This window comes from Ceratina calcarata, unplaced genomic scaffold (assembly GCF_001652005.2).
Source record: "Ceratina calcarata isolate Rehan_Ccalc_2016 unplaced genomic scaffold, ASM165200v1 scaffold153.2, whole genome shotgun sequence".
Taxonomy (NCBI): Eukaryota; Metazoa; Arthropoda; class Insecta; order Hymenoptera; family Apidae; genus Ceratina; species Ceratina calcarata.
In genome coordinates this window covers 251,733-272,341 of record NW_017136529.1, presented here as the reverse complement: position 1 = coordinate 272,341, position 20,609 = coordinate 251,733, and the positions used below count along the sequence as shown (strand labels likewise).

The following is a 20,609-nucleotide window of genomic DNA, read 5'->3' as shown; positions in this document are numbered from 1 at the left end:
ACGTTAAATCTACCGATCGTTAATCATTATGTATCGTACTTGGTCAAAATGACCAGCCCTTACGAAATATTGTTCTTATAATTAAACATAAATAATAAACTTGTGCGAAGTAATAAATGCGTGTAATAGTAGTTATGAGGCTCACGTGAAGGAAGAAATGCGTTGTAAGTAACAATTCCGTCCGTAGAAAGATTTCAAGAGTAAAATCGTCTGCAAGCACTTCAAATTATACGACACAGAAACCACTGGAAACTACGACTACGATCCCGCGCATCGCCAGCGTTACGCGCATGCCCAGCCGCCATTTTCCGGACCTAGCTAGTGTGCTAGGTGGAGCTAGTAAGCAACTAACAATGCTTGAGTTGGCATCTTTGCTCGAATACACATCCAGTACATCCAGTACACATCATAATCATATGCCGTCATCTGGCATTTGCACGGTGCTGGGATGTTGCGATTTGTTTAAAGTTATTAACTTATAAAAACAGAGGATCTGTTAAATAAATGTTTAATAATGGCAGCCTTAAACAATATTTTCAAAGCTATCGAAGCTTTGAAACCCACGTTAGAGTCGAACTCTATTTTGTCAAATTCGAACGCAAGGTATAAGAATAATTTATTTCTACATTTAACGATACTTAAAATCGTCATACGATCGTGACATTGAGAAACGCATCATCAAACATGTATTATTCCCTTGTTCATACAATTGTATATTATTTATTTCAAAAAGGAAAGAGAAATTAGCATGCTGCATGACAATAGCAGAAGTAATATGCTCGCCCACTGTCAAACTAGAAACTAAGTTCCCTCAACTTCTCAGTATTTCAATTGAAACATTACTGGCATTATGCAATGACGATGAATCCGATGTTAGGATGGTGGCAGATGAAACGTTGAACAAGATCATAAGGGTATAACATTTGTATAATGGAATCAGTAGGTAGAGCAAGCTGATCAATATTTAGCTTAACGGTTATTTATTATAACAGGCAATGGCTGATAGTAACATTGTTAAAATCCAAAGAGAACTTTTTAACGAGATAAAAAGAAATGGGCCGGCTAGGACGTTGAGAGTCGCTCTCTGGACATTTGGGCTTCTGAGCCATACGATAAGGCCCACGAGAGGAAGAGCATATGTATCCAATTTGATACCTTGCATCGTAACTATTGTGAAACGACCCGAGGAATCGGTAATTGAAACTCTGTCGCAATCGTTACCGTTAATTATAAAAGCACTCGGGCCCTTTATGACGGACAACGATGTTAAGACACTGTTAAAGGCATTCTTTGAGAATGTCTCTTCTGTACAAGCAGCATTTCGTAGAGCTGCAGCTAATATGATTTTAGCGACGTGTTTAAATTGCAGAAAACCACAGGTTTTCTTAAATTACGTGTTGAAACATCTTTTAGATATTATAACGCCTATAAGTATGGACGAAGGACACATAGCGTCGATCATTGGCATATTCGGTTGTATAAGAATAATTTTGCCACACGTCTGCGACTCTGAGATCCTAGACGATGACGCGCAACAGATAGATAGTTTATTACAAATTTATGAGCTATGTTTTCACTATAGCAAATGGCATTTTGATCATAACGTTGTGAACGCTGTTTTGGAAACGCTGACTCAATTTTTGAAGTCGCCTCCAAAACCTGTGATGGCATTATTGTTATCGAACCAAGGTATAACTCGTAGTAGAATAGTATTAAATCAGAATGAGATGACGTTGTCGTTGAGTCAAGCGAGTACGTCTAGTATCGTCACTGCTTGCGGAGACAATTCTGAGAGTACCTTAAATCTATTTGATTCCGAGATACCGGAAATAAATCCGAAGGTGGAGAAATGGATATTAGATTCCGAAACTGCATCGCCTTTAGCGCAAAGTATGACCACTGTTCAAACCTCGAAGGAATCTTCGGACAATATCGAGGAAACGAAAGGAAAGGCTTTCGAGAATTACAGTAATCTGAACATCGACATCGTTGACAATGAAACGATAGAAGAGGGCAGCGATGTTGGTAGCGAAGTGGAGAAATCCGAGAAATTTTATTCGAGTTCACATAACGAAACCAGAGATACGACGGATTGTTCCGAGGAGGTCGCATCGTCCATCGCTTCTCCTAAGAAACTTTCTTTGGACTTCTCAATGCGGGAAATAGACATTGGAACTTTCACAGATCCCGATATGTCTCTAAAATTTTGTTGCCGTTACTTAGTATCGTCCTTCCTGTTAACTGGCAACGCTGGTCACGTAATGCCAGATAGACATTTCCGCGTTAGTGTAAAATCTCTTGCTTTAACTTGCGTGGCTTACGTGTTCAAACTTTGTCCTAATCTACTTTTAATTCCTGTTGCCAAAGAATCGAATCTTAACGAAAACGAACAAATGATAACGGATATCTTGTTATTCGCGAATCATCCAGATCCGCAGATCAGGGGTAACGTATCAATGATCATTGGCATGTTTCTGAGATCCGTATACACGCAGTATGGAGGATCTTTTAAAAGATTCGAGGCAGAAATAACGAATAAGAAAGTACGGGAAGTGATAACGTTAGATAATTTGATCAGACTACTAGTAAAGGTATTTTTATATTGTACGATACGTTCATCGATCGTTCGACAATTCTAATGTTCTTTCTAAATCCTACGATCTTCCTAAATAGGGATTAGAAGACGATTCTGCAACGACGTGTCGACAAACGTTGGCAGCTTTTACTTTATATCTGCCAGAATTGTTGGAATCGGTCGACAGCAGATATGGAGTCACCGCATTGACTGTGTTACCTCAGTTAGTTAAGAATCCTTATTTCCTAGTGAAGATTAAATTAGTCGAATTGTTGAGCGAATTATCGTACGTTACCATAGAATATATAACTGGCGGATCAATGTTCCAAGAACACTTTATCGATGTTATCATAACGCTGTTAGGCGACCAAGACCAGCGTATTAGGCACGCAGCGTCAGATGCTATTGTAAAGTAGGCATTCGAGTTTATTTCGTCATCGTTAAGCTTCGGTTTCTCGATTAATGATACAGATCTTTTCTAGGAGCATTCCGTTGTTACATTTCCAACAATCCCATGACGATGTGATCACGCGGAAAGCTGCTCAGTACACGGAACGGTTTCTGAGTGCTGTAGCGAAGAGTTCGGCAGAGTTGTCCTCTTGTCAGGAACGGCAGAAATTGTTTATAAATACGTCTATACAGCCGTTCGCTGCTCTGAATTCCAATAACGCAGTGAATTATCATTCGAACGTTGAATACTCCCTGTCGATCGTGATCAACATGTTAGCGGAGATCCTCGGAGTACAGTCATCCAAGTATTTAGTGTACGGCAGCTGCGAAGCTTTATTCCGTTTAAGCGATGTATATAGTACCACGGTGTACACCAGAGGATGGGACTGTATTTCGCCAAGGGTGTTATTAAAAAAGTCTCACAAAAAAAGCAGCAACCGGTTAGATAATTCCGATTCCAATTTGACCAACGACGCGATGCCATCGTCCGTGAGCAACGCTCTTTTATTGTTAGCTCTGCCGTTGCTATCTTCGTCCCCTATTAGTTTAGACCTCTCGACGCATAAATACTTGGTTCTGCTTGCTGGCAATCTCGCATCGGGTTTGGCCTTCTGTAATTTCAAGCCCAACGACCCGACTAAAACTTGGTGTGGCACGTTTAAGGACAAACAAATCGAACTGTTATTGATCCACGTTACAAGAGTATTAAATATATTTGTTCATATAATCGACGATGTGCAGATAACGCAGACCAGTACAAGATCGACGTTGTCCTCTTTGTCAACCTCGCAAACGTTGTCTCCTAAGAAAAAGATCACGATACCCGAGGGTAAATTGAAAGAGAAGACGGAGAAGACGTTCGCCGGTTTGAAGTTTGGAAAAGAGCAAATGGGCGCGTTCGTTTCGATCCCGCATTACGTGAAAATGTACGAGATCTTGAAAGCGGCTCATTTGAATTACTTGGTCACCCTCGAGCCAAACGCCAGCGAAATGTACCTATCTTTGTTGAATGCGATTCTGTACGTCCTCTCGCAAATTCTCGAGATTGTATCAGTCAACGAAGCGGCTCAGATCGCGGAGGAGACGTTGTATTACTTACAAACCACGATCGTCCTGTCGCCGACCGCGACCGTTCAGTGTGTTCAGCAACTACTCAAGTGTTTGTTCAGCACGAACGTGTACGCACAGTGGAACGAAATGGCTGTGCAAAAGAATTCGGATGGGATGTCTATATTATGGGACGACGTCAAAGGTTTTTACAATCACTGTTTTCAAAATCCTAGTAGGCAAATGGCGGATACCATTAAATCGATGGGGAATAATTGTAGAACCGAGAACGAACCGGATACTGGGTGAGTTTGTATTATCGTAACGCAAATGGATCTTTAGAGTTTCCCTCATACAGTTATTTGCGTATAGGTGGGTGGGCTTATTACGTAGAAAAGGCGACAGAAAATTTTCCTCGATATTTAAGAACTTCGGACGATCGACCTCCGCCGCTTCGTTCATTCGTCTCTTCGAGCCGATGGTCATCAAATCCTTGAAACAGTACACCGTAACAAGTAGCGTGTCATTGCAGTGTCAAGTGCTGATGCTGCTCAGCCAACTGGTGCAGTTGAGAGTCAACTACTGCTTACTCGACGCTGACGGGATATTCATCGGATTCGTGTTGAAACAATTCGAGTTCATCGAAGAAGGACACGTGCAACAAACCGAGGATCTTCTATCGAAGATCTTTAATTTCTTGGTGCACTTGACTTATACCAAGAATCATTCGAAAGCTATAATAGGAATTCCGAAGATAATCCAGCTTTGCGACGGGCTTTTGGCGAGTGGTCAACCAGCGCTCACGCATTGCATACCGGCTCTCGCTCCAGTGGTAGAAGACGTGTTCCTGATTCGGAACGCTAGCTCGAATCCAGTGGAGCAAAGGGAGCTCGAAACGACGAGGGAAGTTCTGATTTCGATGCTTCTACGGCTCGTGGAATACCACCAAATCATCGAGCTACTAGCATTGTGCTTGACGGAATCCAGATTCAGCGGCGACGGTAACGGCGAAGAGAAATGGAGAAGATGGTCCAGGCTGACGATGGATTCCGTTCTTCCAATGTTGGCCGAAGGAAAGATTCGAATAGAATCGGAGAAGGCGCACGTGGCTCTCGTTAAATTGTTCACAGCCATTTCTCCCACCGTCTTTAGACCAGTCGATTCCCTCTTGAAAGTACTTCTCGTCACACCCGACTCTTTAGACGCCTCGAGCCTCAGATTGAAACGGTGGTTGGGTATGGTGAACGTTGTCATGTTGTCTTTGATCGCGTGCTCGAAAGAAGAGGCAATGCTCGCACGGCTGTCTGACTTAAGCGCGAACATGTGCGAACTGTCCCAGTCACTTTTTCTTACCAAATCCTTTTCCTCCACGCCTCAAAGTACGGATCCTCTTAACGTATTGCACAGCCAATGCATCGAAGCGCCGCCCGAGATGATATTAGCCAGATTCGTGTTCAAAGTTATCAGCTTGGCAGGATCGAAAGTCTATAATATCCTTGGACTGATCGATCACAGGCGCAGCGATCCGTACACGAAATTTTCCGAATCTACGGAGACAGATTTCTATTTGATCCATCAGTTCGCGTTCTTTTTGCAGCTGTGCATTCACATGTTCGAGTCCGGCAGTCACTGCAAAGTCGCGAACGCTACGATACAAATGATCCAAGGTCGCAACGTTCCCGAAGAAGAGAAATTGCCTATGGCCGATTTGAATTATCTAATGGTGAGCATCGGGAACAAATGCCCGACATTGACATGCCAGTGGGCTTATCTGATGACCTTGTTGGGATACAACGAGATGAGTTTCTGGTCGAAGGTACTGGGCACTCGTCGATCGGAGTACGTCGTGCATTGTCCTCCGAGCGAGGAGAGGAGCGTCGATCACGCGAGCAGCATCAACGTTCAAATAATCAGAAAAGGCGGAATCATATTATTCTGCGATTACGTGTGCGAGAATCTGAACGACGCGGAGCCCTTGACGTGGTTGCTGGTCAATCACACGGAAGAGACGGTGAACAGCACTACCGAATCTCCTGTTAGGGAACTGTTAACGGCAGCTATACACAGAAACCCTGCGGCCAGCGGATTATTGGTACAAGCTATCGCGACGAAGTGCATAGACTTGTCGCAGCCCAGTTTCGTTAAGCGACTTTTGCAATGCATAGAAGGTGCGCATCATTCTCAAAGCGGAGCCGTTTTGGTAACGCTGATACCAAGATTGTTATCTACCAAACATCTCGCTTTATCCAGGATGGCGGCGAAGATAGCTAGCAGGAGGGTGGAAATTTTATTGGCAACGACCGCGGCGGACGTCACGAAGCAATTGTCGAAAGACGACTTCGGGAAGATCATGGAGAGCCTTCAGACCTGCAAGCTCGCGAAGAAGCACGGTGGTTTAGTCAGTCTGTTGAACAAACTAGGGGTACAGTGCTACGATCTCTCTCCTTTGGAACTGGACCAGTGTAGACCGTTCAATCCAGCCAGCGTGAAAAGCATTCAGCTGGATCGCAACTGGTTCCTCTCGCAAGTGAAATTACGTTGTTGCAATTCGAACGCCGGTTACAATTCGTCGGAGGCGGCGCAATTGTTGAGAAATTTGGATTCCGATGATTGCCTGAGTATTCTGTCTTCCAAGGAATTCAATATCGCGATCTTGAAGGCTTGCATAATACAGGGCGTAAGGATGACCATCGAGAAGTGTCAGAAGTTAGACTTTGGTGTGACGCAGAACGAGAAGGATTTTAATTTTGAGACCAGTCCTTTGTACAGTGTCGCGAAGCAATGTCTGCTCGAGCACGTACACTCCTTAACCGATCTAATACCGAAACCACATCACGTTTATGATCCGACTCGATCGAACAATAACTCCAAGGAATTGAAGTACGCGGCTCGATTGGACGAACTTTTAAACGACTCTGTGTATTGGGACGCGCTTTTCATGTTGATACCAGCCGTAACTGTATACGTGAAAACGTTGCAGAAATTATCCAAGTACAATTTAGCGAAGATTGATAAGAAATCGGAAGAAGAGCTGGCGAAATTCGCGACGCTGTGTCTGGAATTGATCCACTGGATGATACACCGTGACGAGAGTAAAAAAAGAAATTTAAGACCGACGGACATGGAGCTCGCGATGAGATGCGCATCGGAGATCTTGAAGCATCCAGGACCGAGTAAAATCTTTGGAGACAGCGCAAAGTATTCGTGGGTCTGCAGCGCTGCTGCTTCGTTATTGAAGATTGTCGAGTATTTATTGACCACGATCGACGCTTTGCCGGTCATCGACACGCGTGCCTTGGAACCAGCGCTCGACGATCAAGACACCAAAGACTTTGCTCATGCTTGCACGCGGATGGCTACGCTCGTCGCCTGGTTAGAGCGTTGCCAGGTCGAGCAGTCGGCGAAGAACATTCCACGTTATCTTTTCGACACGATACAAGACTTGATCGTCGGTATCGGCCGTCAGCCGTTGGTGAACTCTTACGTTCTGATTCCACCGTTGGCATGGAAACAAAATTGGCATGTCGTCGGGTCCGGTCCGACCAAATGTTACTTTCCCCTATTGCCCACGGAGTCGAATTTGCTCCAAGAGGTAGAAATATTGGAACAGTTCATTTATCGAATAAACTTATTAGGCTGGGTATCTCGGCTGCAATTCGAGGAGATGTGGATGGCTCTTCTAGGAGTATTGAATTTATCGCAGAACGAGAACGTTCTCTCCGAAGAGATACCCGCATTGATTCAAACAAGTAGCCTGGCCGTGCAGGCGATAACCAGGCTATTGCTGCAAACTTTGCTCCTTCCTTACCCGGGAAATCCGAGGGCGAGCTTTCTGATTCATTGCCCGAGGGATCCTCAGCTGTCGGTTCACAAGGTCAGCTCGCAAAAATTATACGCGGTGCAAGATCTGCTCACGTGGAAGTACGAGTGCATGAACGAGTCTAACGGGAACGGGTTGAACATGGACCATATATTTCATCGGGGAAACGTGGAAAGGGTCGCGAACTCCGACAGATACGCGTACAGTCAACTGTCCGTTTCGTATCTGTGGTCCCTGTGCAATTTGTACGAGGACAAGCTGAGCGCTTCCGTTCTCAACTTGAAGAATCGAAGAAACGACGCGTTGATGTCCGCTTCGCTCGATCTGGATTCCTGTCTCCGTTTCCTGGTAGAGCTATACACGTCTTGGATGTCTCCGCAGGCAAAGACGCCCGTGCAACTGCTCACGGAAGTCGTCAGGTCAATTCTAGCGATATCGGATCTGTTCGTCGAAAGAGCGCAGTATCAATGGATGTTGGACGTGTGTTTGGAGATATCCAGGATCCATCCCACGGAAAACGTTATCCTGCACCAATACCTGGTGGTCTCTGTGTGCAAAGCCGCTGCGGTGTTAACGCCGCTGGTGCGTATTCAAGAATAATTTTTACCGAACACAGAAATTATCATCGTTACTTTTTATTCAAGGATCTCGAGACGTTGGACAAAGTGAAACGTTTAGTCGACGGAAATCTGAAGTCAGGCTTTTTACCCGCGAGAGTATCTGCTCTTCACGGGTCGTTGTACCTGTTACAAAGCGCTGTGCTCGCGAACTGCGAGGAGACGATGAACATTATACACCCGCTGGCAATCGAATATATACAGAGGCATCTCGACGCGCAAGATTCGAGCGGGTAAGTAGTACGAATTTTCGTCCCCGACCCATCTATAATCAGCACTAATCATTTAATTTAGCGTGTTGAATCAAAGCGAGGGCCATCAAGGCGTGATGTGGGCCTTAGTGTTCTTCATACTAGAACACGCGGAGGATACACCGCCGGACACCGAAGCCCCGGCTGTGTTAGAGTTAGTCCTCACGTTGCTGTCGTCCCAAAATATTTCTTGCAGTTTGCACCAAACCCTCTTGCAGGTAACGCTATGCTCGGTCAAGCGCGTTTCCAAATTTTTCTAATTCACCGTCGACGCAGGGGCTCGAGCGACTCGTGGCAACGAAGAGCGTGATCGGTAAGGTTGCCGAGCAGATAGTAAAAGTCGCGACCGATCGTTTGAAGCAACCCAGTCCTGTGTTATCGCTGCCCGCGTTGCAACTGTTGTTAACATGCATGTACACGGAGGCGGCCGATAGATTGAACCGACCGGAGATAGAGGAACCGTTGCCGGACGCGGAACCGGAAGCGTTGATTCGATCCATAGAGAGTACTTCGGCGATCTTCGACAAGATCAGGCGGGGACATTCCATGGAGGTGGAGCTGCTCTGTACGGTTCTGTCCAACGTTCTCGCGGATTTCTTTCCCCCGTCCGAGATCCTGACCAAGGTCATAGGCGAGTTTTTGTCGCCGCAGCAACCTCACCCACGATTGCTGTCCGCCGTTGTCTTTAAAGTTTGTATCTACTTCGATCGAAGTAAGGAAAACTGGATTTTATCTAAGGATCTTATTTGTTAGGTTTGCGAACGAGCGTGCACTTGCGCGCAAATGGAACTTCTTCAAGACTGGGTGGTATTCAGTTTACCGAACTTCATTCAAAGCCTGCCAGTCACAATGTCGACATGGTGCTTATCGTGTTTTTTCATTAGCGCGTCCACGAACGAGTGGCTGCGAGCTTTGTATCCTTTACCACGTGTTTTTTGAAATTTATCGATCTACCCCCGGTTTCCTTAACGTAAACGCGTATAGATTCCCGTACGTCCAATCGAGGATTGGAAAGTACGAATACGAGGACAAGAAGATTCTGTGCATCGCTGCTTCTGACTTTTATCACAAGGTAAACCGGTGTTCGAACGAAGTGCTGGTCGTAAAATAATCCCTTTAATCGTTCCATCAGTTACCCAAGGAAACGCAGAGAAGAGCTTTCGCGGAGACTTTCGAAACGGCGGCGAAGGATCCCGGGGCTCCGTTCAGCGACATTTTAGCGTCTTTCTAATCCCAGGCTAGCCTTATCGTTGATCGATAACGTTCCCGTGAATCAAACAAAGGTATACGTACTCGCTGTTACTGAACGGTATTCGATAACTATGTATTATAAATCATTGTACAATCATTGCGCGGGCTTGGCTCGCGTGTACAGTTATACATAACGTACGTGTATGTGATAGTATTTATTTTGCATCGTGGCTCGTCGAAAAGAATTAACTTGTTTACAACAAACGATATTTTTTAAACGAGGCGTTGTTATTTTCGCCCCCTCAAATATTTGAACAAACTCAGTTTCTCCATCCTCTTCGCCATATATTCTTTCGTGCGAAAGTACAAACGCAACGTGACAAAATAGAACAGCTCGACGAAAGACAGCACGCTGGCTCCCATGAACAGGCCTGCTGCTCCACCAATGCTAGCTGTAATAATAGATTTTTTCATCAATGCAGACTCGAACGCTTACGGATACCTACACAGAAAACTGGACAAGTCGTACGACAGCTCCCGGGAGTAAATCACGGTCGGGAGTTTGATCTCCAAAGTCATAACTGACGAGCTAATCGGTGCATCGTCCCTAGAATTCATGAGAAAGATTTCACGTATAATATGGGACAATCCTTAATTTGAATACCGAGTATGTAATAGGGACAATACAATGCGGTGCTTGCAGTGGGCTTGAGGTCGTATATATTTTTGTTGCATTTTTCTAGACAGTCGCAGGATTCGGGTGCGAAGCCGTAAAGGAAAAGTTTGTGTTTGATCCGACCGATACAACGAAGTTGCGCCGAGCCGCACGTCATCTGCCCGTCTACGAAATTCTTTCATGTAAAAATTGTAAAGAAGAATGCGTCTTTCCAAGTACTGAATTCTCCACTTGCCGATCGGTTTAGCGAAATGTGGACGGCAATGACATATCTTTAGTATCTCTCTCATTCTACACTCCTCGTAACACGCGTTTTCCGAGTAGAACGGTACCGCTGATAAACCCCCGTCAACTAACATTTTGCATCCCCTCTGTTTGACACTGATTCTTCTGTGGGACAAATGCATCCCAACTCTGTATGTATGTACAATAGCAGAATGCAACATTTTTGATTCTACCAATTTCCTAGGAGTATCGAAGATCGGGTATTCTAACGGATCCAGTAGGCTGATCTAATCGACGAGAAGGACGAAGAAAATTATTTTTTATACGATGTATGATCCGCGATGATATGCATTCGCGATCGTACCATGGACGTATGCTCTACGCGAAACTTCTCTAAAATCTTACTGTCGGATGGATATTGTGGAATATTGAATGGATCATCTTGTAGCGGCATGTTCTGCTTCCTCCAGTTCCTTGTTTGAAAAGAGTAATGATTCAGTATGAATGATCGATCTTCGCCAGGGAGGGCAGTATGATATACAGGGTTTTCCAGAAAACGTGTTAAAGCATTTACATTTTACCAAAGAATATTATTGTTCAGAATCACCTCCAGAATTACCATTTTTCGTCTCTATCACTTTTTCTGGGATACCCTGTATTAAATACCAACTCCATCGAGTAGAAGTTCGCCGTCATGCTTCTCGTCGCGAAACAGAGACCTCTTTCTGTCCATACCCAAGTCTCGTGAGGATCGTTCACGTTCAGGACGTTCGGAGAAATCTCTTTCTTTAAATCGTAGAGGACATCCGTCCAGTTCTTCGCCGGGAATTTGTAGTAATAAGGCGTCTCGTGTACGTTATCGTAAGAGATGTTACTGAGGAACGTGAACAACTGCTCGGTTTCCGATGTGTGTTCAATACCGTATCTACGAGTCGGGAAATTTTTTAAACGCGGATGCGTGATTCGACCGCGTGTCCCGGTCTTACTTTTTGAATACTTCCGGAATTTTGCTCCGTACTATGTTGTCCACTGGGCAAATGAACAAAGACAGTTTCAGTAGTTTGAACTCGTCCAAATCAAGACTCACGGCGATCGTTATAGCCTCGTTCTGGTACCGCTCCCAGAAGAGGGACGATAGTAAGATCAAACACGACAGGCATCCAGCGATGACCAGGAACGACATGAATCTTGTAGATTTCACAGACCGTCGTATAAAAGCTATGGATATTCTCAATTATCCCGGTACTCACCTCTCCACTGGATGTCTGTTCGGTGCCACCAGATGATTGAAGCCGTGCAGCGATGACAAGCTCACGCATTCCACTAAATACTTTTTCACGTTCGATTTCGGATTGATAGTTGGCATGCCGATCTTATTCGGCAAGTCGTTGGGAATGGATTCTTTTCCTGCCAACGCAGCTTTCTGACGAGTTTGAAAATCCGGCAGGATCTCATCCTTGTAAAAGTAGCCTCCTTCCGAAGCCATTTTCGGCACTTGCTTCGACGTCGTTTAGCTTTAGAATAAACCTTCCTTCACTTCAAGAGAAACCGTGCACGCAACTGGCTATCTATTAATTAATTATGAACGAAAATAATGTAATAAACAACATGTTCTCTGTCCCAAGGTCTGAGCGATATGCAATCTGTCGCGTGTAATCTTCTTCAAGACTGGGTGGTATTCAGTTTACCGAACTTCATTCAAAGCCTGCCAGTCACAATGTCGACATGGTGCTTATCGTGTTTTTTCATTAGCGCGTCCACGAACGAGTGGCTGCGAGCTTTGTATCCTTTACCACGTGTTTTTTGAAATTTATCGATCTACCCCCGGTTTCCTTAACGTAAACGCGTATAGATTCCCGTACGTCCAATCGAGGATTGGAAAGTACGAATACGAGGACAAGAAGATTCTGTGCATCGCTGCTTCTGACTTTTATCACAAGGTAAACCGGTGTTCGAACGAAGTGCTGGTCGTAAAATAATCCCTTTAATCGTTCCATCAGTTACCCAAGGAAACGCAGAGAAGAGCTTTCGCGGAGACTTTCGAAACGGCGGCGAAGGATCCCGGGGCTCCGTTCAGCGACATTTTAGCGTCTTTCTAATCCCAGGCTAGCCTTATCGTTGATCGATAACGTTCCCGTGAATCAAACAAAGGTATACGTACTCGCTGTTACTGAACGGTATTCGATAACTATGTATTATAAATCATTGTACAATCATTGCGCGGGCTTGGCTCGCGTGTACAGTTATACATAACGTACGTGTATGTGATAGTATTTATTTTGCATCGTGGCTCGTCGAAAAGAATTAACTTGTTTACAACAAACGATATTTTTTAAACGAGGCGTTGTTATTTTCGCCCCCTCAAATATTTGAACAAACTCAGTTTCTCCATCCTCTTCGCCATATATTCTTTCGTGCGAAAGTACAAACGCAACGTGACAAAATAGAACAGCTCGACGAAAGACAGCACGCTGGCTCCCATGAACAGGCCTGCTGCTCCACCAATGCTAGCTGTAATAATAGATTTTTTCATCAATGCAGACTCGAACGCTTACGGATACCTACACAGAAAACTGGACAAGTCGTACGACAGCTCCCGGGAGTAAATCACGGTCGGGAGTTTGATCTCCAAAGTCATAACTGACGAGCTAATCGGTGCATCGTCCCTAGAATTCATGAGAAAGATTTCACGTATAATATGGGACAATCCTTAATTTGAATACCGAGTATGTAATAGGGACAATACAATGCGCTGCTCGCAGTGGGCTTGAGGTAGTAGATATGTTTGTTGCATTTTTCTAGACAGTCGCAGGATTTGGGTGCGAAGCCGTAAAGGAAAAGTTTGTGTTTGAACCGACTGATACAACGAAGTTGCGCCGCGCTGCACGTCGTCTGCCCGTCTGCGATATTCATTTATGTAAAAATTGTAAAGAAGAATGCGTCTTTCCAAGTACTGAATTCTCTACTTGCCGATCGGTTTAGCGAAGTGTGGACGGCAGTAACATTTCTTTAATATCTCTCGCATTCTGCACTCCGCGTAACAGACGTTTTCCGAGTAGAACGGTACCGCTGGTAAACCCCCGTCAACTATCATTTTGCATCCCCTCTGCCTGACACTGAGTCTTTTGTGGACCTCCTGCATTCCAACATTGTATGTCTGTACAATCGCGGAGTGCAGCATTTTTGATTCTATCAGTTTCGTAGGATTATCGAAGATGAGGTATTCTAACGGTTCCACTATGCTGATCTAATCGAGGAGGAGGAAGAAAATTATTTTTTATACGATGTATGAGTTACGATGATATGTATCCGCGATCGTACCATGGACGTATGCTCTACGCGAAACTTTTCTAAAATCTTATTGTCTGGTGAATATTGTGGGAAACTGTATGGATCATCTTGCCACGGCATGTTCTGCTTCCTCCAGTTCCTTGTTTGAAAATAGTAATGATGCGGTATGAATGATCGACCTTCGCCAGGGAGGGTAGTATGATATGCAGGGTTTTCCAGAAAAAGTATTAAAGCAGAAGAGAGGTGATTCTGGAGGTGTTTCTGAACAATAATTTCCTTTGGCAAAATGCAAAGTGAGCCATGATTTTTAAATTATTAACGAAAAACAGTAACCAGTGAGAATACGCGTGAAGCCCGCTTCCAGCCACGGGTAGGTTGGCTCGGCTCCTGACGCTCCTCCATGGCGTAGCGCGGGCGCTACACGCGCTCTCATTGGTTAGCGTTTTTTGTTAATAATTTAAATACCATGCCTCACTTTGCATTTTGCCAAAAAAAATTATTGTTCAGAAACACCTCCAGAATTACTACTTTTCGTTTCTATTACTTTTTCAGGAATACCCTGTATTAAATACCAACTCCATCGAGTAGAACTTCGCTGTCATGCTTCTCGTCGCGAAACAGAGACCCCTTTCTGTCCATACCCAAGTCTCGTTAGGATCGTTCACGTTTAGAACGTTCGGAGAAATGTCTTTCTTTAAATCGTACAGGACATCCGTCCAGTTCGCCGCCGGGAATTTGTCGTAATAAGGCGTCTCGTGCATGTTATCGTATGAGACGTTACTAAGGAACGTGAAGAACTCCTCGGCTTCCGGTGTGTGTTCAATGCCGTATCTACGAGTCGGGAAATTTTTTAAACGCGAGTGCGTGATTCGACCGCGTGTCCCGGTCTTACTTTTTGAATACTTCCGGAATTTTGATCCGTACTATGTTGTCCACCGGGCAAATGAACAGAGACAGTTTCAGTAGTTGCATTTTGTCCAAATCAAGATTCACGGCGACCGTTACAGCCTCGTTCTGGTACCGCTCCCAGAAGAGAGACGACAGTAAAATCAAACACGACAGGCATCCAGCGATGACCAGGAACGACATCAACCTTGTAGATTTCACAGACCGTCGTATAAAAGCTATGGATATTCTCAATTATCCCGGTACTCACCTCTCCACTGGATGTCTGTTCGGTGCCACCAGATGATTGAAGCCGTGCAGCGATGACAAGCTCACGCATTCCACTAAATACTTTTTCACGTTCGATTTCGGATTGATAGTTGGCATGCCGATCTTATTCGGCAAGTCGTTGGGAATGGATTCTTTTCCTGCCAACGCAGCTTTCTGACGAGTTTGAAAATCCGGCAGGATCTCATCCTTGTAAAAGTAGCATCCTTCCGAAGCCATTTTCGGCACTTGCTTCGACGTCGTTTAGCTTTAGAGTAAACGTTCCTACACTTCAAGAGAAACCATGCACGCAACTGGCTATCCATTAATTAATTATGAACGAAAATAATGTAATAAACATAACAAGTATATTCTCTGTTCCAAGATCTAAGCGATAAGCAATCTGTTGCGAGTAATCTATCGTATGAATTATTACAATATTCCTCTATGGAACATTGGACAGTGGATATGTATTAAGGAGAACGACCCTAATCGAAATAGCGTATCTTTATTGATGCTGTTTAGTCTTTTTTGTTGCAAATTTCTAATATCACAAATATATAATACGCATGTTTTTTACTTACGATTAACTTCACTGCGAGCATTCCGGGTGAAAGCCCTGTAAATTGATGGGAGAAGTCAAGAAGGAAAAAGCCGCTTGTGATTCATTCCGATATCTCAATCCGTATGGAAGATACAGGCTTTCAAAGATTAGTTCGCAGCATTTGACAGTGACCCATTTACGCACGTCTACACCGATTGGTGGAGATTGGGGTAGGTCAGCCAAGGACAGCATCGGCGCCAAAAGAATTATGCTCGCCTTCACGCGACGATATTTCCGAAACCGGAAGTCGGATCGAGATGAATCGAACCGCATTTTAAAGACAAGGCTTTTTCGCTTCGAACGTCGGAAATTCGATCAGTTTATGTTTATTTACTGCAAAGTTATCGACCGTCTAACTTCTACATTTCTTCTCTCTTCCGACTGCGTCCGAGTAACGAGAAACCGCAGTAGTTTATCGCCGGTTATTCCTTAACAATTGGAGTTCAAAGGAAATTGTATAGGATCTGTCTTGTATTTGGCAACTGGTGTTCCAACTTTTGTCTGAAACATTTTCGCTCAGACGAAGAAACAGTTTTTGCAATAAACAATTTCATTTATTAATGAATTATTGATGCTATCGAAAAAAATTTTATACAGAAGTTGTAGGCATTGACGTTTTCTACAACAAAGGTTCTACGCATTTTTTTTCTAATTCCAGTATTTAACAAATTAAGCGTGATTAATTGACATTTTATGGCTACTGATACAATCCGACAATTCCACCGTCGAAACAGCAAATTTATTTTACATCGTGGCTCGTCCAGAAGAATTAACTGGTTTACAACAAACGATATTTTTTAAACGAGGCGTTGTTATTTTCGCCCCCTAAAGTATTTGAACAAACTCAGTTTCTTTCTCCTCTTTGCCATTACTTCTTTCGTGCGAAAGTACAAACGCAACGTGACGAAATAGAACAGTTCGACGAAAGACAGCACGCTGCCTCCCATGAACAGGCCTGCTGCACCACCAATGCTAGCTGCAATAATAGATTTTTTCATCAATGCAGACTCGAACGCTTACGGATACCTACACAGAAAACTGGACAAGTCGTACGACAGTTCCCGGGAGTAAATCACGGTCGGGCGTTTGATCTCCAAAGTCATGACTGTCGAGTTAATCGGTGCATTGTCTCTAGAATTCATTAGAAAGATTTCACGTATAACATCGTACCTAATTTGAATAACGAGTATGTAATAGGGACAATACATTGCGGTGCTTGCAGTGGGCTTGAGAACGTATACATGTTCGTTGCATTTTTCTAGACAGTCGCAGGATTCGGGTGCGAAGCCGTCAATGAAAAGTTTGTGTTTGATCCGACCGATACAACGAAGTTCCGCCGCGCTGCACGTCATCTGCCCGTCTGCGATATTCATTCATGTAAAAATTGTAAAATTGAATGCGTCTTCCAAGTACTGAATTCTCTACTTGCCGATCGGTTTAGCGAAATGTGGACGGCAATGACATTTCATTAGTATCTCTCGCATTCTACACTCCGCGTAACACGCGCTTTCCGTATAGAACGGTACCGTTGGTAAACCCCCGTCAACTATCATTTTGCATCCCCTCTGCCTGACACTGAGGCTTTTGAGGGACACATGCATTGCAGATCTATATGTCTGTACAATCGCGGAATGCAACATTTTTGATTCTACTAGATTCCTTGGAGTCTCGAAGATCAGGTATTCCAACGGATCCAGTAGGCTGATCTAATCGAGGAGGAGGAAGAAAATTATTTTTCATACGACGTATGATCCACGATGATATGTATCCGCGATCGTACCATGGACGTATGCTCTACGCGAAACTTCTCTAAAATCTTATTGTCGGATGGATAGTATGGAAAATTGAATGGACCATCTTGCAGCGGCATGTTCTGCTTCCTCCAGTTCCTTGTTTGAAAAAAGTAATGATTCGGTATGAATGATCGACCTTCGCCAGTGAGGACAGTATGATATAGAGGGTTTTTCAGAAAACGTGTTAAAGCCGAAGAGAGGTGATTCTGGAGGTGTTTGTGAACACCAATTTCCTTTGGCAAAATGCAAAGTGAGTCATGGTATTTAAATTATTAACGAAAAACATTGAACAATGAGGGCGCGTGTAGAGCCCGCGCTATGCCATGGCCGAGCGTCACGAGCCGAGCCAACCTACCTGTGGCTGGGCGCGGGCTTCACGCATATTCTCACTGGTCACTGTTTTTTGTTAATAATTTAAAAACCATGGCTCACTTTGCATTTAACCAAAAAAAATTATTGTTCAGAAACACCTCCAGAATTACTACTTTTCGTTTCTATTACTTTTTCAGGAATACCCTGTATGAAATACCAACTCCATCGAGTAGAACTTCGCCGTCATGCTTCTCGTCGCGAAACAGAGACCCCTTTCTGTCCATACCCAAGTCTCGTGAGGATCGTTCACGTTCAGGACGTTCGGAGAAATGTCTTTCTTTAAATCGTAGAGGACATCCGTCCAGTTCTTCGCCGGGAATTTGTCGTAATAAGGCGTCTCGTGTACGTTATCGTAAGAGACGTTACTGAGGAACGTGAAGAACTCCTCGGCTTCCGGTGTGTGTTCAATGCCGTATCTACGAATCGCGAAAATTTATAAACGCGGATGCGTGATTCGACCGCGTATTCCGGTCTTACCTTTTGAATACTTCTGGAATTTTGCTCCGTACTATGTTGTCCACCGGGCAAATGAACAGAGACAGTTTCAGTAGTTTGAACTGGTCGAAATCAAGACTCACGGCGATCGTTATAGCCTCGTTCTGGTACCGCTCCCAGAAGATGGACGACAGTAAGATCAAGCACGACAGGCATCCAGCGATGACCAGGAACGACATGAATCTTGTAGATTTTACAGAACGTCGTATAAGAGCTATGGATATTCTCAATTATCCCGGTACTCACCTCTCCACTGGATGTCTGTTCGGTGCCACCAGATGATTGAAGCCGTGCAGCGATGACAAGCTCACGCATTCCACTAAATACTTTTTCACGTTCGATTTCGGATTGATAGTTGGCATGCCGATCTTATTCGACAAGTCGTTGGGAATGGATTCTTTTCCTGCCAACGCAGCTTTCTGACGAGTTTGAAAATCCGGTACGATCTCATCCTTATAAAAGTAGCCTCCTTCCGAAGCCATTTTCGGCACTTGCTTCGACGTCGTTTAGCTTTAGAGTAAACGTTCCTACACTTCAAAAGAAACCGTGCACATAACGGGCTATCCATTAATTAATTATGGACGAAAATATTGTAATAAACAACATGGTCTCTGTCCCACGATCTAAGCGATAAGCAATCTGTAGCGAGTAATCTGTCGTATGATTTATTCCAATATTCCTCTATGTAACATTGGACAGTGTATGTCTTAACGAGAACGACCCTAATCGAAATAGCGTATCTTTATTGAGGCTGTTTAGTCGTTTTTGTTGCAAATTTCAAATATCATAAATATGTAATACGCATGTTTTTTATTTACGATTAACTTAATTAAGAGCATGCCGATTGAAAACGATCTAAATCAATAGGAGATATGGAGGCGGGAAAAATTTAGGCGCAGTGTTTGATAGTGACCCAATTGCACGCGTCTATGCTGATTGGTAGAGATTAGGGTAGGTCAGCCAAGGACAGCAGCAAAATTATGTTCGCCTTCACGCGACGATATCTCCGAAACCGGAAGCCGGATCAAGATGAATCAAACTGCATTTTAAAGACGAGCCTTTTTCACATTGAACGGCGGAAGTGTCATCCGTTTATGTTTATTTATTGCAAAGTTATCGACCGTCTAACTTTTACATTTTTTCTCACGGATTGGAGTTATTAGCCAAAACGAAAATTTCGCAAAACTTGAAGGGGTACTTCTTGACAAAATCTCTTAACGCTTTTAAGGATGTATTGGCTATACAGTCAATCCCAAAAGTTTATGCACTTTAGAAANTTTTTGGCCAATAACTCCTAAACCGTTGAACCTACGGGAAAATTGCAACAGACCTTTTTTGTAGAGGACGACGAGATCTACAATTTCCATATAAAAGTTTCTTGCTAGTGTCAATAGTTTACGAGTAATTTGCGAAAAACTTTTTTTTAGTTTTTCGTCAATAACTCGTAAACTATCGACGCTAGTGAGAAACTTTTATATGGAAATTGTAGATCTCGTCGTCCTCTACAAGAAAGGTCCTATGCAATTTTCCCGTATCTCTAAGGGTTTAGGAGTTACTGAGGAAAAACGAAATTTTTTTCCAAAAGTTCGCCGTTTCAACGGTGGGATGGTCGGATTTTGTCAATGCCACTAAAATGCCAAATAATCATACTTAACTCATTAAATATCGAAATTAGAAGAAGAATGCACTATTTTTAATTACAGGAAATGCGTTTTTCTAAGGTACATAAAGTTTTGGGATTGACTGTATAGCCAATACATCCTTAAACCGACCTACGCTTCGATGTGCATACCGAATGCGCTCAGAACTTCCAGAGCCAACCCTGTCAATTGAGATTCGAGATTCAATTTTTTTCTGGATCGCGCGTTAAACCGACAGGTTTCAATTTGAAATACTTATATACCGGGTAACAGCCGAGGCTTCATACGTTTTCATACGTTTCTCTCGGCTTTGCCCCTCGCTGATTCCCTTCGATGGAAGAGAAACGTCAGACCGTATAGCCGAACTTATTATGAACGAAGGTCAATTCGGATCTCGTGGACTCCGGATT

The 20,609-nt window shown here is 43.8% G+C and overlaps 4 protein-coding genes across 12 annotated transcripts; 1 reads left to right on the top strand and 3 right to left on the bottom strand.

Moving 5' to 3' along the window:
- Positions 1 to 372: 372 nt before the first annotated feature.
- htt (huntingtin) lies at positions 373 to 13,189 on the top strand. Of its 6 annotated transcripts, XR_003390058.1 has the most exons (14): positions 373 to 603; positions 734 to 914; positions 993 to 2,591; positions 2,674 to 2,987; positions 3,058 to 4,377; positions 4,445 to 8,474; positions 8,537 to 8,742; positions 8,804 to 8,978; positions 9,037 to 9,450; positions 9,514 to 9,674; positions 9,745 to 9,832; positions 9,893 to 10,043; positions 10,434 to 10,618; positions 10,695 to 10,786. XR_003390058.1 is itself a non-coding variant. In XM_018036737.2 (13 exons), exons 1-13 carry the CDS (start codon positions 515 to 517, stop codon positions 12,949 to 12,951), a joined length of 8,676 nt encoding a protein of 2,891 aa, XP_017892226.1. In that variant the 5' UTR covers positions 373 to 514; the 3' UTR covers positions 12,952 to 13,189. The 6 variants fall into 6 exon arrangements, 4 of the variants coding, with proteins under 4 accessions (XP_017892226.1, XP_017892227.1, XP_017892225.1 ...); XR_003390059.1 differs by lacking the exon at positions 10,434 to 10,618 and having other exon boundaries at positions 10,695 to 10,762; XM_018036737.2 differs by lacking the exons at positions 9,745 to 9,832; positions 9,893 to 10,043; positions 10,434 to 10,618; positions 10,695 to 10,786 and adding exons at positions 12,528 to 12,634; positions 12,705 to 12,792; positions 12,853 to 13,189 and having other exon boundaries at positions 9,514 to 9,567.
- Positions 10,071 to 16,262, bottom strand: LOC108632283 (pickpocket protein 19). 2 transcript variants are annotated; one of them, XM_026819548.1, is made up of 8 exons: positions 15,300 to 16,262; positions 15,036 to 15,236; positions 11,523 to 11,777; positions 11,217 to 11,325; positions 10,863 to 11,139; positions 10,639 to 10,792; positions 10,458 to 10,558; positions 10,071 to 10,403 (listed from the first exon to the last, which is right to left on the bottom strand). In XM_026819548.1, the coding sequence occupies exons 1-8, from the start codon at positions 15,533 to 15,535 to the stop codon at positions 10,240 to 10,242; spliced, it is 1,497 nt and encodes a 498-aa protein (XP_026675349.1). In that variant the 5' UTR covers positions 15,536 to 16,262; the 3' UTR covers positions 10,071 to 10,239. The 2 variants fall into 2 exon arrangements, with proteins under 2 accessions (XP_026675349.1, XP_017892228.1); XM_018036739.2 differs by lacking the exons at positions 15,036 to 15,236; positions 15,300 to 16,262 and adding exons at positions 11,839 to 12,039; positions 12,103 to 12,384 and having other exon boundaries at positions 10,152 to 10,403.
- On the bottom strand, positions 13,024 to 19,829 carry LOC108632248 (pickpocket protein 19). Of its 3 annotated transcripts, XM_026819547.1 has the most exons (8): positions 18,806 to 19,829; positions 18,542 to 18,742; positions 18,226 to 18,480; positions 17,680 to 17,788; positions 17,329 to 17,605; positions 17,106 to 17,259; positions 16,930 to 17,030; positions 13,024 to 13,363 (listed from the first exon to the last, which is right to left on the bottom strand). In XM_026819547.1, exons 1-8 carry the CDS (start codon positions 19,039 to 19,041, stop codon positions 13,200 to 13,202), a joined length of 1,497 nt encoding a protein of 498 aa, XP_026675348.1. In that variant the 5' UTR covers positions 19,042 to 19,829; the 3' UTR covers positions 13,024 to 13,199. The 3 variants fall into 3 exon arrangements, with proteins under 3 accessions (XP_026675348.1, XP_026675346.1, XP_026675347.1); XM_026819545.1 differs by having other exon boundaries at positions 16,930 to 17,259; XM_026819546.1 differs by lacking the exon at positions 13,024 to 13,363 and adding an exon at positions 16,617 to 16,875 and having other exon boundaries at positions 16,930 to 17,259.
- On the bottom strand, positions 13,721 to 14,999 carry LOC113465217 (uncharacterized). Its single transcript, XM_026819551.1, has 3 exons — positions 14,720 to 14,999; positions 14,174 to 14,282; positions 13,721 to 14,099 (listed from the first exon to the last, which is right to left on the bottom strand). Exons 1-3 carry the CDS (start codon positions 14,902 to 14,904, stop codon positions 13,815 to 13,817), a joined length of 579 nt encoding a protein of 192 aa, XP_026675352.1. The 5' UTR covers positions 14,905 to 14,999; the 3' UTR covers positions 13,721 to 13,814.
- Positions 19,830 to 20,609: the final 780 nt, after the last annotated feature.

Bases quoted from the DNA above. Each gene is read 5' to 3' on its own strand.
- LOC113465217 (XM_026819551.1), bottom strand. From the start codon at position 14,904: ATGCACGAGACGCCTTATTACGACAAATTCCCGGCGGCGAACTGGACG. The intron at 14,283-14,719 runs GTTGGTATTTAA...TTTTCAAACAAG, and splicing joins GCGAAGTTCTACTCGATGGA to GAACTGGAGGAAGCAGAACA. The intron at 14,100-14,173 runs GTACGATCGCGG...CTCCTCGATTAG, and splicing joins GCGTAGAGCATACGTCCATG to ATCAGCATAGTGGAACCGTT.
- LOC108632283 (XM_026819548.1), bottom strand. From the start codon at position 15,535: ATGGCTTCGGAAGGATGCTACTTTTACAAGGATGAGATCCTGCCGGAT. The intron at 11,778-15,035 runs GTAAGACCGGGA...CCCGACTCGTAG, and splicing joins ATTCCGGAAGTATTCAAAAA to ATACGGTATTGAACACACAT. The intron at 10,793-10,862 runs GCAAGTGGAGAA...AGAATTTCGTAG, and splicing joins ACATTTCGCTAAACCGATCG to ACGGGCAGATGACGTGCGGC.
- LOC108632248 (XM_026819545.1), bottom strand. From the start codon at position 19,041: ATGGCTTCGGAAGGAGGCTACTTTTATAAGGATGAGATCGTACCGGAT. The intron at 17,789-18,225 runs GTTGGTATTTCA...TTTTCAAACAAG, and splicing joins GCGAAGTTCTACTCGATGGA to GAACTGGAGGAAGCAGAACA. The intron at 13,364-16,929 runs GTAGGTATCCGT...CTATTATTACAG, and splicing joins CGACTTGTCCAGTTTTCTGT to CTAGCATTGGTGGAGCAGCA.
- htt (XM_018036737.2), top strand. From the start codon at position 515: ATGGCAGCCTTAAACAATATTTTCAAAGCTATCGAAGCTTTGAAACCC. The intron at 604-733 runs GTATAAGAATAA...TATTTCAAAAAG, and splicing joins TTGTCAAATTCGAACGCAAG to GAAAGAGAAATTAGCATGCT. The intron at 915-992 runs GTATAACATTTG...TTATTATAACAG, and splicing joins CGTTGAACAAGATCATAAGG to GCAATGGCTGATAGTAACAT.